General features: G+C 36.7%; 1 protein-coding gene across 3 annotated transcripts in view; it reads right to left on the minus strand.

Annotated features, from left to right (window-relative positions):
- Positions 1–5,830: 5,830 nt before the first annotated feature.
- The window catches only part of FAM185A (family with sequence similarity 185 member A), a 65,606-nt gene continuing 56,638 nt past the window's right edge, over positions 5,831–14,798 (minus strand). For all 3 annotated transcript variants that reach the window (XM_061197636.1, XM_061197635.1, XM_061197634.1), the window contains one exon: positions 5,831–6,055. In XM_061197636.1, the coding sequence (XP_061053619.1) occupies positions 5,943–6,055 (113 nt within the window). In that variant the 3' untranslated portion in view covers positions 5,831–5,942. The remainder of the gene's footprint in view (positions 6,056–14,798) is intronic.

Consider the following 14,798-nt stretch of genomic DNA (forward strand, 5'->3'; position numbering starts at 1 on the left):
AAAGGTTATGTTCCATTTATAGTTATTATAAAATATTGGCTATATCTCCTGTGTTGTACTATATATCCTTGTAGCTTATTTTATATATAGTAGTTTGTACCTCTTAATCCCCTACCCCTATCCTGCCCCTCCCCACTTCCCTCTCCCCATTGGTAACCACTAGTGTGTGTTCTCTATGAGTCTGCTTCTTTTTTGTTATATTCACTAGTTTGTTTTATGTTTTAGATTCCACATACAAGTGATATCATACGGTATTTGTCTTTCTCTGACTTATTTCACTTAGCATAATACCCTCCAGGTCCATCCATGTTGCTGTAAATGGCAAAATTTCATTCTTTTTCATGGCTGAGTAGTATTCCAGTGTGTGTGTGTGTGTGTGTGTGTGTGTGTGTGTGTATACCACATCTTCTTTATCCATTCAACTGTTAATGAACACTTAGGTTGCTTCCATATTTTACCAATTATAAATAACACTGCTATGACTACTCGGGTGCATGTATCTTTTCAAATTAGTATTTTTGTTTTTTTCAGATAAATACCCAGGAGTGGAATTGCTGGGTCATGTTAGTGCTATTTTTTGTTTTTTTTTTTAATAAACCTCCATACTGTTTTCCATGGTGGCTGCACCAATTTACATTCTCACCAAGTGTAAGAACTTTGCCTTTTCTCCACATCCCTGCCAACATTTTTTGTGACCTTTTATGATGATAGCCATTTTGACAAATGTGAGCTGATATCTCATTGGGGTTTTAATTTGAATTTCTCTGATTATTAATGATGTTGAGCATCTTTTCAAGTGCCTGTGCCCATCTGTATGACTTGTTTAGAAAAATATTTGGGTCTTCTGCCCATTTTTTAATCAGGTGTTTTTTTCTTTTTTCTTTTTTTTTGATGTTGAATTGTAAAAGCAGTTGTATATTTTGGATATAAACCTCTATGGCTCATATCATTTGCAAATATTTTCTCCCATTCAGTAGGTTGCCTTTTTATTTTGTCGATGATTTCCTTTGCTGTGCTAAAGCTTTTAAATTTAATTAGGTCCCATTTGTTTATCTTTGCTTTTATTTCCTTTGCTTTAGGAGACAGATCTCCCAAAATATTGCTACAATCTATGTCAAAGAGTGTTCCGCCTATGCTTTCTTCAAGTTTTGCTTTCTGGTATTACATTTAGGTCTTTAATCCATTTTGAGTGTTTTTGCATATGGTTTTAGAGAATATTATAATTTTATTCTTTTACATGTAGCTGTCCAGTTTTCCCAGCACCACTTATTGAAAAGACTCTTTTTTTCACTGTAATATAGTCTTGCCTCCTTTCTCATAGATTGACTGTAAGTGTGTGGGTTTATTTCTTGGCTCTCTATTCTGTTCCACTGATCTACATATCTGTTTTTGTGCCAACTCCATACTGTTTTGATAACTGTAGCTTTACAGTATAGTCTGAAGACAGGGAGCGTAATTCCTCCAGCTCTGTTCTTCTTTCTGAAGATTGTTTTAGTTATTCAGGGTCTTCTGTGTTTCCACACAAATTTAAGGAATAATTATTTTAGTTGTGTGAAAAAAATGCCCTTGGTATTTTGATATAGATTGCATTGAATCTGTAGACTGCCTTGGCTAGTATGGTCATTTTACAATATTAATTCTTCCAATCCATGAACACAGCATACCTTTCCATCTGTTTGGATTGCCTTCAATTTCTTTCATAAGTGTCTTATAGTTTTCCAAGTACAGGTCTTTTACCTCCTTAGGTAGGTTTATTCCTAGGTATTTTATTCTTTTTGATGTGATGGTAAATGGGATTTTCTTAATTTCTCTTTCTGATAGTTCATTGTTAGTGTATACAGACACAACAGATTTCTGTGTATTAATTTTGTATCCTGCAACTTTACAAATTTAGTGATGAGCTCTAGTAGTTTTTGGTGGTATCTTCAGGATTTTCTATGTATAGTATGCCATCTGCAAACAGTACAGTTTTACTTCTTCCTTTCCAATTTGGATTCCATTTATTTCTTTTTCTTGTCTGAGTGCTGTGGCTAGGACTTCCAAAACTATGCTGAATAAAAGTGGCAAGAATGGGCATCCTTGTCTTGTTACTGATCTTAGAGGAAATGCTTTCAGCTTTTCACCACTAAGTATGATGTTAGCATTGGTTTGTCATATATGGCCTTTATTATGTTGAGGTGTGTTCCCTCTAGGCCCACTTTCTGGAGAGTTTTTAATCACAAATGGATGCTGAATTTTGTCAAAAGCTTTTTCTGCATCTATTGGGATGATCATATGGTTTTTATTCTTCAATTTGTTAATGTGGCGTATCACACTGATTGATCTGCGGATATTGAAAACTTCTTGCATCCTTAGGATAAATCCCACTTGATCGTGGTATATGATCCTTTTGATGTATTGTTGGATTCGGTTTGCTAATGTTTTATTGAGGATTTTTACATCAATGTTCATCAGTGATAATGGCCTGTAATTTGTGTGGGTGTGAGATATCTTTGTCTACTTTTGGTATCAGGGTGATGCTGGCCATGTAGAATCAGTTTGGAAGTGTTCCTTCCTCTGCAATTTTTTGGAATAGTATAATAAGCATAAGTGTTAACTCTTCTCTAAATGTTTGGTAGAATTCATCTGTGAAGCCATCAGGTGATGGACTTTTGTTTGTTGGGAGTTTTTTCTTTTATTACTAATTCAATTTCATTATTTCTAATTGGTCTGTTCATATTTTCTACTTCTTCCTGGTTCAGTCTTGGGAGATTGTACATTTCTAGGATTTGCCCATTTCTTCAACATTGTCCATTTTATTGACATATAGTTGTTTGTAGTAGTCTCTTATGATCCTCTGTATTTCCATGGCATCAGTTGTAACTTCTCCTTTTTCATTTCTGATTTTATTGATTTGGATCCTCTTTTTTTCTTCATGAATCTGGCTAAAGGTTTATCAATTTTATTTATTTTTTCAAAGAACCAGTTCTTAGCTTCACTGATCTTTTCTTTTTTTTTTAAGAGTCTATTTATTTCTGCTCTGACCTTTATGATTTCTTTCCTTTGACTAATTTTGGGTTTTGTTTGTTCTTCTTTTTCTAGTTCCTTTAGGTGTAATGTTAGGTTGTTTATTAGAGATTTTTCTTGTTTCTTGAGGCAGGTTTGTATTGCTATAAACTTCCCTCTTAGAACTGCTTTAGCTCCATCCCATAGATTCTAGATTGTTGTTTTTGTTTTCATTTGTCTCCAGGTATTCTTTTATCTCTTCTTTGATTTCGCCAGTGATCTATTGGTTGTTTAGTAGCATATTGTTTAGCCTCCACATGTTTATATTTTTTGCAGTTTTTTTTTTTCTTGTAGTTGATTTCTAGTCTCACAGCATTGTGGTCAGAAAAGATGCTTGACATGATTTCAATTTTCTTTAATTTACCAAGGCTTGTTTTCTGGCCTAGCATGTGATCTATCCTGGAGAATGTTCCATGTGCACTTGAAAAGAATGTGTATTCTGCTGCTTTCTGATGGAATGTTTATATAAGTTCCATCTTGTTTAGTGTGTCATTTAAGGCCTGTGTTTCCTTATTGATTTTCTGTCTGGATGATCTGTCCATTGATGTAAATGGGGTATTAAATTCCCTACTACTATTGTGCTACTGTCCATTGCTCCCTGTATGTCTGTTAATATTTGCTTTGTGTATTTAGCTTTGCTTATGCTGGGTGCATATATATTTACAATTGTTATATCTTCTTTGGATTGATCCCTTGATCATTATGTAATGTCCTTCTTTGTCTTTTCTTACAGTCTTTGTTTTAAAGTCTATTTCATCTGATATAAATATTGCTACCCTGGCTTTCTTTTGATTTTCATTTGCATGGAATACCTTTTTCTACCCCTTCACTTTCAGTCTGTGTGTGTCTTTAGATCTGAAGTGAGTCACCTGTAGGCAGCATATATACGAGTCTTGTTTTTGAATCCATTCAGTCACTCTATGTCTTTTGATTGGAGCATTTAATCCATTTATATTTAAAGTAATTATTGATATGTATATTCTTATTGCCATATTGTTCATTGTTTTGGGGTTGTTTTTGTATGTCTTTTTTGTTCCTTCTTTTGTTCTCTTCTTTTGTGATTTGATGACTACCTTTAGTGTTATGTTTGGATTCCTTTTTCTTTTTTGTGTGTGTATCTTTTATAGATTTTTAGTTTGTGGTTACCATGAGATTTACATATAGCAATCTATATATACACGATTGTTTGAAGTTGCTGATCTCTTAATTTCCAATGCATTTTAACGCAGAATTTGTACTCTCCTACCCTCATGATTACTATTTTTGATATCATTTTTTACATATAATTGTCTTGTGTATCCCTTAACTACTTATTGTGGATATAGACAATTTTACTACTTTTGTCTTTCAACCTTCCTACTAGCTTTGTGCATGAATGATTTCCTACCTTTACTATATGTTTGCCTTTACAAATGAGCTTTCTCCTTTCATGATTTTCATGTTTCTTGTGTCCTTTTTTGCTTAGAGAAGTTCCTTTAACATTTCTTTAAAGCTGATTTGGTGATGCTGAACTCTTTTGGCTTTTGCTTCTCTGTAAAGCTTTTGATCTCTCCATCAAATCTGAATGAGAGCCTTGCAGAGTATTCTTGGTTTTTGGTTTTTCCCTTTCATCACTTTAAATATATCATGCCATGCCCCTCTGGCCTGAAGAGTTTCTGTTGAAAAGTCAGGTGATAGCCTTATGAGCATTCCCTTTTATGTAACATGTTGCTTTTCCCTTGCTGCTTTTAATATTCTCTTTTATCTTTAATTTTTGCCATTTTAATTACAATGTGTCTTGGTGTCTTCCTCTTTAGGTTAATCCTGTATGGCACTCACTGCACTTCCTGGACTTAGATGTCTGTTTCCCTTCCCAGGTTAGGGAAGTTTTCAGCTATTATGTCTTCAATTATGTTCTCAGCCCCTTTCTCTCTCTCTTCTCCTTCTGGGAATCCTATAATGCAAATATTAGTGAGCTTGATGTCCCATAAGTCTCCTAAGCTGTCCTCATTTCTTTTCATTTTTTTTCCCTTCAGCATCACTGATTTCCACTACTCTGTCTTCCAGCTCACTAAACCATTCCCCTGTATCATTTAGTCTACTATTGATTCCCTCTAGTGTATTTTTCATTTCAGTTATTATATTCTTCATCTCTGTTCAGTTGTTCTTTATATTTTCTAACTCTTTGTTAAAAACTTCTAACATCTCACTCTGTGCATCCATTTGTTTCCCAAGTTCTTTGATCATTTGTACAATCACACCCCTGAACTCTTTCTTGGTTAGACTGCATATCTCCACTTCACTTAGTTCTTCTTCTGGGGTTTTATCTTAATCCTTTGTTTGGAATATGTTCCTCTGTTGCCTCATTTTGCCTAACTAGTTGTTTTTATTTTTATGTACCTGGTAGGTTGGTTATGTTTCCCAACCTTGAAGAAGTGACCTTTTGTGTTCCAGCAGAGCACTCTCCTCTCATCAACAGTTATATGCTCTAGGGGTTCCTCCTATGAGGGCTGTGTGGGTCTTTCTGTTTTGGCAGGCTGACTATGTAGGTGGTCTGATAGGCTAGGTTGGCCCCTGGTCTGCTTGGTTGCCAGGTCCTGCCTTGTGCAGATGCTGCTGGCCACTGGTTGATGGTTGATGGCAGAACCCTGGGAGGCCCTGGGGCTAGTGCTGGGTTACTGCTGGGTGGAGTCAGGGTCCAGAAGATCCCAGGGCAAACAGGTATTATTTTAAGTCAATAAGTTTGTGGTAATTTGTTACAGAAGAAAACTAATAGCTAAGTACAAATTTTGAAAAGGCTGCCCCAAGACATCCCAATTTATTGTTTTCAACACTTATATGAACAGTGGTATTTGAGTTTTTGTAGTCACAGATCTATTAATCGTTGTTAAAATTTAGAAACATAACTCAAACCATTCTCAGTCCTGCAGTTTCAGGGACTGAAACCAGCTTTGGCTTCTAAAGCTTACAGTGCCTTCTGGAGCAACAGCCTTAATCCATTTTTCATGTTTGTTTGCTTGATTCAGGAGCCCTGAAACACAAAATTGCATAAAGTTATATCTTGATTGACAAGAACAATATTTGACTACATAGATCCTAACACTACATCTCTAAAACTGAAAAACACTTTTGAACTGCAAAAATCTTAGTAAAGACAACCTGAGTTGGAAAAGAGTTGCAAATAGGTTACTTGGGCTTGTTCTCTCCTTTCTTTTCCTCAGAACAACTCTGAAAGGGAAACTACTCTGTTTTTTGTTTTTTTTTGTATTTTTTTTGTATGCAGGTTTTAAAAAGAGCTTTATTTAAGTACAATTGACAAAATAATACATGTATTTAAAGTATGTAATGTAATAAGTTTTTACATATGTAAAAGTCTGCAAAACCATCTCCTCAATCAAGATAATGAACATATCCATCACTCCTAAAAGTTTCCTTGTGTCCCTTTGTAATCTTTCCCTCATGCCCCACCCTGCCTGTCACCTCTACACCCCCCCACCAATCCCTTGATAATTACTAATCTACTTTGTGTCACTATGGATTAGTTGCATTTTCTAAGATTTTAATAAATGGAGTCATACAAAATATACAATACGTAGTCTTTTAAAAAATATCTAGGTTCTTTCAGCATAATTATTATGAGGTTCATTCACATTGTAGCATGTATCAGGTGGTTTCCTCACACAGATGCTGATCCGTACTTTGCTGAACAGTCATGGGCACCCTGTGTACCTCCGTTTGCTCTGGAACTTTCTCTTGTTAACTCTAGCAGCCCTGGTCTCCTCCACTTGGTGAGTCTGTTGGGCTCTCCTATGTTACCCATCCCTACCCTGCAGCCTGGAAGCACTCTTAAGGTAATAGGCTATGGCAATCATTGAGCTCACCTGGTTTGTTTCCCATCTCTAGTCTTCTAGTTCTGTTTTTTCTTTCAATCAAGGTAGTTAAGATGCTACACCTCCTCTGGAGCTCCATTGCAATTCTGAACTTAAGAGACTAGTCAAATCTGAACTGAGGAATGTTGTGAATACACTGTCTCAATTCATCATATACATTTTCTTTGCTGAATCCAAGCACACAAATCAGGAAACAACTCTCTTCTCTAGGACAGTTTTCTCCTTTGTTAGTATCATATGATGTTCCCAGCTGCTGAAAAGGTGCTTTGTACCATTCAATCTTTGTGTCAAGTGCTTTTGTGATACAAATCCTCCTGTGAATTCTTGCCTCTCTCCTTTAATCTGAGCCATAATCTTGTCTATCTACATCTTCATTGGATCTTTTCCCAAAAGACAGCAGAGTATTCAATGACTTCCTCTAGAGTTTTTTTTCCTTCCACTTCTCTTGCTGTATTTTCAGTATCATCACAACCCCACTTCTCATTAAACTGCTTAAAATCTCTCTCATTCCAACTAGTAAATCCCTGTATTAGAAGCTTCTCTTTTCCCCCTAATCTTCATCATTAAGGGGTTCAACTTTGTCAATTTTAATCTGTTCATCTTTTTGTGCCTGTACTACATTTAGCAGGTCAGGATTTCAAGGTATCTACACCCAATAGTTTTTGTATAGTACAGAATTTCTTTTTCTAGTAATTCAAATAAACGTAGAGGAAAGAACTGGTAATCCTGAATATTGGTTGGTCTATTATTTTTTTACACATTTTAATATCAATAGTAAAGCATCAACAATAGTAAGGGTTTCCCAAATATCTAAGATCTTTTACCTCCTCAATCATGAGTTTCTTGCTTACAGAAAGAGAAGCCAAATCTACCCATTTCCTTCTGCAGCAGTAGAGACCATGCACAATACTACTGTTACTAACAAAATGAACACACAAATGATTTTAGCTTAGGGACAATACTCACAAGCAAGACAGTTTATAAAGTTCCATTTAAGTTGCTGGAAAATAGCTTTATCTTGCGAATAAGTAATTTACTGAAAGCTCTGTACTTTGGGTTAAATCTGTGGAGACTCTAATTCTTATTTGTAAAGTTTATAAATCCCTTCCTACAAAAATCTTGCAACAGAGATTGGAACTTGGGGCTGCAGAAACCTTGTTCCTTATTTAATCCCCTTTACCCATGAAAATCAGACAATATTTTTTTGACCAAGAAATGGAAAATAACTAACCTATCCCCATGTGGCTTGGCTTCCTTTAAGTGAGAGAAAAGCTTCTTCTCAGGACGCGTTTTTAAACTCTAGCATTTGCTCTCAAAATCTGCCATGTCCAAATCTACTCAAGTATATAAATATCCAAGTTTGACTGATTGATTGATTTCCAAATACCTGGTTGATAAGCATTACTCATTATTTAACCCAAAATGCACCTGATCTAATCCAGCACTAGCCATGGACAAAGATAGGGCTCTAAGGAGTAATCGGCAGAATTTCTGTTCCTTGTTTACAAATAGGCTTAAGCCTCTTGGCTAAGGTGAGCTTCTTCCTGCCTCCCACCCCACCACTCCCCACTCCAAACCTTATAACAGACTTTGTTTACTTACATTCTGAGGGATAATTCTGGTGCTGCCTTATTAGGAACAGGTTAAATTTGAGTGCATCACACTTGGAGGATTCCCTCTTTTACATTATAAACACTACTGACCACACACTATGGGAAGCACCATGCTAAGTATTTTAGGGAGGTTCAAAACATGTAAAAAGACGTGGTAATGCCCTCAAAAAGCTTACCAGCTGGCTAGGAAAATAAATTATACGCTTTTGAAAAAGCATTTAAATTACTCTGAAATCTTATTTTTAATGCACGTTTTTCATAAACAAAAGCTCTAACACTACACACAATCCCGTATAACCAAATATTTTAATGTTGTCAACATTTTTAATCTGTTCTTCCCTTGACAAAAGTGCAACCCAGGACATCTTAACAACATATTTTTACAAGCAAATATTTTTGAGCTAGTTATAATGCTGCCCATCATTATATTTTCTCTCAATTATCTGGAATAATGACAAAGTCAACAGTACACTAGGTTTTGAGCAAGTATGCAATTAATCAGTTTTGCCCAAGAAATATCCTTTTATGTCTAATCCCATCCACTGTATTTTTCACCTCAGATATTGTAGTTTTCATTTCTAGAAATTCAATTTTGGTCTTTTTTTATATCTTCCATGACTTACTTAACTTTATTCCAACATGTGGAATTCAGTTATAATAACTATTTTATTTTTCGTCTCTGCTAATTCTAACATCTGTGTCTTTTCTGGATAGGTTTCGATTGATATTCACTTCATTTTGGGTCATGATTTCTTGCCTCTTTGCATGTCTGATAATCTTTGATTGGATGCCAGACAAGGCGAATTTTATTTTGTTGGGTGCCAGGTATTTCTGTATTTCTATAAATCTCAAGCTTTGTTCAGGGATGCTGTTAAGGTACTTGGAAACAATTTCAACTTTTCATCTCTTGCTTTTATGATTTGTTAGGCAGTTCTGGAGGAATGCGCAGTCTAGGGCTGTTTCCAACTACTAAGTGCTCTACCCAATGCTCCATGAGTTATGGTATTTTCCAGTCTGGCAGGTGGGATAGGCATTTTTCCTGGACTTGTGTGAGCATTAGGTTCTATTCCTTCTGGTACTTTATAAACTCTAGCTGTCGATCTCTGTGGACTCTCCTTATGGTTTCCCCAACTCAAGGAGTCTGCTGGGCTCTACATCAGTCCCTTCTCCATGTACTACAGCCTGAAGACTCTCGAGAGAGAGTAAGCAGGGACTCATTTTGCTTGTTTCCCAGCTCTTAGTGATCACTTTCTTTCACTGCCTGATGTACAGTATCTTAGAAACTGTTTTTTCATGTATTTTGTCTATTTAAAATTTTTTGTTGTTGTTGGCTTAAGTAGAAGGGTAAGTCAGTCCTTTTTATTCTACTTCTAGCCTAGAAGCCCTCACTGTTTCTTTCTTTCTCTCTTTCTCCCTCTTCCCATCTTTTTTCCCCTCTCTACATCATGCTCTCTGTAATTTCTTGTTGGGAAATAATTAAAGACTCAAAAGAAGTTGTAAAAATAGTACAAAGAGGTCCTGCGCACCCATTACCCAGTTTCTCCAATGTTGACATCTTATAATAACCATTGTGCATTATCAAAAATAGGTATTGTTTGGCATACAATTAATTAGACTACAGAGCTTACTCAGACTTCACCATTTTTTACATGCACTCACTCTTTTACACGTTTTTGTGTATACTTTTATGAGATTTTATCACATGTATAGATTCACATAACCATCATTATAATCAAGATACAGAATTGTTTTATCATCACAAAGAAAGTTCTATGCAATATCTCTTTATAGTTTTATCTTCCCTCTCCTTTCTTAACTTTTTGCAACAACTTGTCTGTTCTCCATATCCATAATACTGTCACTTCAAGAATGTTAGATAAATGTAATCATACAGTATGCAATATTTTGAGACTGGTTATTTTCACTCAGCATAATGCCCTTAAGTTCTATCCAAGTTGTGTGTATTAACAGACTGTTCTTTTTCACTGTTGAATAGTACTCCACTGTATGGACATACCACAGTTTGTGTGACCATTTACTGGTAGAAGTATATTTTAGTCATTTCCATTTTTGGGCTATTATAAATAAAGCTATGAATATTTGTGTACAGGTTTTTATGTGAACACTAAGTTTCATTTCTCCAAGATAAATGCCCAGGAAAGTAATTGTTGGGTCATATGGTACTTTTTGTTTGAACAAAATGCCAGGCTGAATTCAGGAGTGGTTGTATTATTTTACATGCCCAATACCAATGCAGGAGAGATCCAATCTCTCCACATCCTTGCCAGCATTTGATATTATCAGTATTTCTTATTTTAGCCATTCTAACAGGTATGTAGTAGCATCTCATTCTGGTTCTAATTTGTACCATACCAATGGCTAGTGATGTTGAACAGGTTTTTGTGTTTTTACTTGCCATCTTATATCTTCTATGGCTGTACTGTTTCTTAAATTTTACGTGATTACACTTTTAGGTGCACAAATCTTTTTTTCTTCATTACTGGGAAGAATTTCCTCAGGGTAAGATTTGGCTGTGGTTCAGTATTTCGTGTATCACCAAAATAAACATAAAAACAAAAATTAAAAAAAAAAATACCCTGGGCATTACAAACAGAATTCACACGCTCTAAGACTGGGGCCTGTACTTTGATCTCTAGTCTAGGGGTCAGCACACTATGGCCCACAGGCCAAATCTAGCCTGACGCCTGTTTTTATGGCCTAAGAGCTAAGAATGACTTCTACACTTTTAAAGGGTTATAAAAAACAAAACAAAAGAGAATAAACAACAGAAACCATATGTAGCCTGCAAAGTCTAACATTTACAATCTGTCCTTAACAGATAAAGTTTGCAGGTGAATGGAAACAAAACCTGATCTTCCTTTCTTTGGAAACCTTAACAAACAAAGCTGATGTCTACCTATAACACTCTCCCAGGATCTTACACTTTAACAAAATGGAGAAACAAAAACACCATAAAAGCACAAACGATCTGAAGGCAGTTCCTACATTAACTCCCCGTCAAAGTATTTTTAAGCAGACAGCCATAAACCTACAGCATTCTTCATTCTGTTACCAAATTTCTTCCATGTCATCCGGAAGCACACCTACATGGCTGACAAATCCATACACTATAAACTTGGAGAAAACCAAAACTTAAGTGTGTTCTAAAAAAAAGTTATTTCTATGAGTCGTATCAAAAGACTAGATTTTTTCGCCCGTTTGGAGAGAAAATACTGTCTCTAGCTCTTAAAAGTGGCATCCTGTGGGGTTGGTCCCATTTCAACATCTTTTCCAAGCAATGAACCCGTTTTCCATTATAAATCACAATACCATTAAATGTATTACTCTCCAGCCTACAAACAAGCCGAGAACTCTCTTCTGACTTGGTAGTTTATTTTGATACCAAATGAACTTATTTTTATTATGTTTTACATTTCCAGTTTGACTAAAATAAAGTGAACCCAGTAATACCACCTTCCCTACCATGCAGACAATGACAAACAACAATCATTTGGCTGACAACATACTTTATCTCTAATACTCTCTAATCATCTAAATTGGGGTGTTTTTAAGACCAAAAGACTTTGTACCACATGCATTTTTGGTCTTAAAAATGGCTTAATATACAATGGTGAGGTTTCATATCTAAGTTGATGAACCCAGTCTAAAACCTAACAGAGAAGTCAACTTATTCCCAGAAATATCTTATCTAAGGTATTCACCACCTATCCAATCTGCCATATATGGGTAGAGCACGAAACTTAGAATCAAGGATCTCATAAGGATTACAGAATGAATCCCAAAGAATACACACTGTGCACAACTCTTTAGTAGGTAAATGTTTTACCTTAAGAGAGTTCCAGGCTTTCTTTTGACCTCAGAATAGCACATATATGTAAATCACTTTAAGAAATATACAACACACAGTGACAACTAACTGATGAACAATCATCGACAGGAAGACACTGGAACTCACCAAAAAAGATACCCCACATCCAAAGACAAAGGAGAAGCCACAATGAGACGGTAGGAGGGGCGCAATCACAATAAAACCAAATCCCATAACTGCTGGGTGAGTGACTCACAAACTGGAGAACACTAATACCACAGAAGTCCACCCACTGGAGGGAAGGTTCTCAGCTCCATGTCAGGCTTCCCAACATGGGGGTCTGGCAACGGGAGGAGGAATTCCTAGAGAATCAGACTTTGAAGGCTAGCGGGATTTGACTGCAGGTGTTCGAAAGGACTGGGGGAAACAGAGACTCCACTCTTGGAGGGCACACACAAAGTAGTGTGCGCATCGGGACCCAGGGGAAGGAGCAGTGACCCCAAGGGGGACTGAACCAGACCTACCTGTTAGTGTTGGAGGGTCTCCTGCAGAGGTGGGGGGTGGCTGTGTCTCACCGTGAGGACAAGGACACTGGCAGCAGAAGTTCTGGGAAGTACTCCTTGGCATGAGCCCTCCCAGAGTCCGCCATTAGCCCCACCAAAGAGCCCAGGTAGGCTCCAGTGTTGGGTGGCCTCAGGCCAAACAACCAACAGGGAGGGAACCTAGCCCCACCCAACAGCAGACAAGCGGATTAAAGTTTTGTTGAGCTCTGCCCACCAGAGCAACACCCAGCTCTACCCATCACCAGTCCCTCCCATCAGGAAACTTGCACAAGCCTCTTAGATAGCCTCATCCACCAGAGGGCAGACAGCAGAAGCAAGAAGAACTACAATCCTGCAGCCTGTGGAACAAAAAACACATTCACAGAAAGACAGACAAGATGAAAAGGTAGAGGGCTATGTCAGCTGAAGGAAAAAGATAAAACCCCAGCAACTAAATGAAGTGGAGATAGACAAGCTTCCAGAAAAAGAATTCAGAATAATGATAGTGAAGATGATCCAGGACCTGGGAAAAAACATGGAGGCAAAGATCGAGAAGATGAAAGAAATGTTTAACAAAGACCTAGAAGAATTAAAGAACAAACAAACAGAAATGACCAATACAATAACTGAAATGAAAACTACACTAGAAGGAATCAATAGCAGAATAACTGAAGCAGAAGAATGGATAAGTGACCTGGAAAACAGAATGGTGGAATTCACTGCTGCTGAAAAGAATAAAGAAAAAAGAATGAAAAGAAATGAAGACAGCCTAAGAGACCTCTGGGACAACATTAACGCAAAAACATTTGGATTATAGGGGTGCCAGAAGGAGAAGAGAGAGAGAAAGGGCCCGAGAAAATATGTGAAGAGATTATACTCGAAAACTTCCCTAACATGGGAAACGAAATAGCCAATGAAGTCCAGGAAGCGCAGAGAGTCCCATACGGGATAAACCCAAGGAGAAACATGCCGAGACACATAGTAATCAAATTGGCAAAAATTAAAGACAAAGAAAAATTATTGAAAGCAGCAAGGGAAATAATGACAAATAACATACAAAGGAACTCCCATAAGGTTAACAGCTGATTTCTCAGCAGAAACTCTATAAGCCAGAAGGGAGTGGCATGATATACTTAAAGGAATGAAAGGGAAGAACCTACAACCAAGATTACTCTAGCCGGCAAGGATCTCATTCAGATTCGATGGAGAAATCAAAAGCTTTACAGGCAAGCAAAAGCTAAGAGAATTCAGCACCACCAAACCAGCTCTACAACAAATGCTAAAGGAACTTCTCTAAGTGGGAAACACAAGAGAAGAAAAGGACCTACAAAAACAAACCCAAAACAATTAAGAAAATGGTCATAGGAACATACATATCGATAAGTACCTTAAACGTGAATGGATTAAATGCTCCAACCAAAAGACATAGAATGGCTGAATGGATACAAAAACAAGACCCATATATATGCTGTCTACAGAGACCCACTTCAGACCTAGGGACACATACAGACTGAAAGTGAGGGGATGGAAAAAGATATTCCATGCAAATGGAAATCAAAAGAAAGCTGGAGTACAATTCTCATAGCAGATAAAATAGACTTTAAAATAAAGAATGTTACAATAGACAAGGAAGGACACTACATAGTGATCAAGGGATCAATCCAAGAAGAAGATATAACAATTATAAACAACAGATTAAACTTTCTTCTCAAGTGAGCACGGAACATTCTCCAGGATAGATCACATCTTGGGTCACAAATCAAGCCTCAGTAAATTTAAGAAAATTGAAATCATATCAAGCATCTTTTCTGACAACAACGCTATGAGACTAGAGATCAATTACAGGGAAAAAAAATGTAAAAAACACAAACACATGGAGGATAAACAATACATTACTAAA

The sequence above is a fragment of the Eubalaena glacialis genome, chromosome 8, assembly GCF_028564815.1.
Source record: "Eubalaena glacialis isolate mEubGla1 chromosome 8, mEubGla1.1.hap2.+ XY, whole genome shotgun sequence".
NCBI lineage: Eukaryota > Metazoa > Chordata > Mammalia > Artiodactyla > Balaenidae > Eubalaena > Eubalaena glacialis.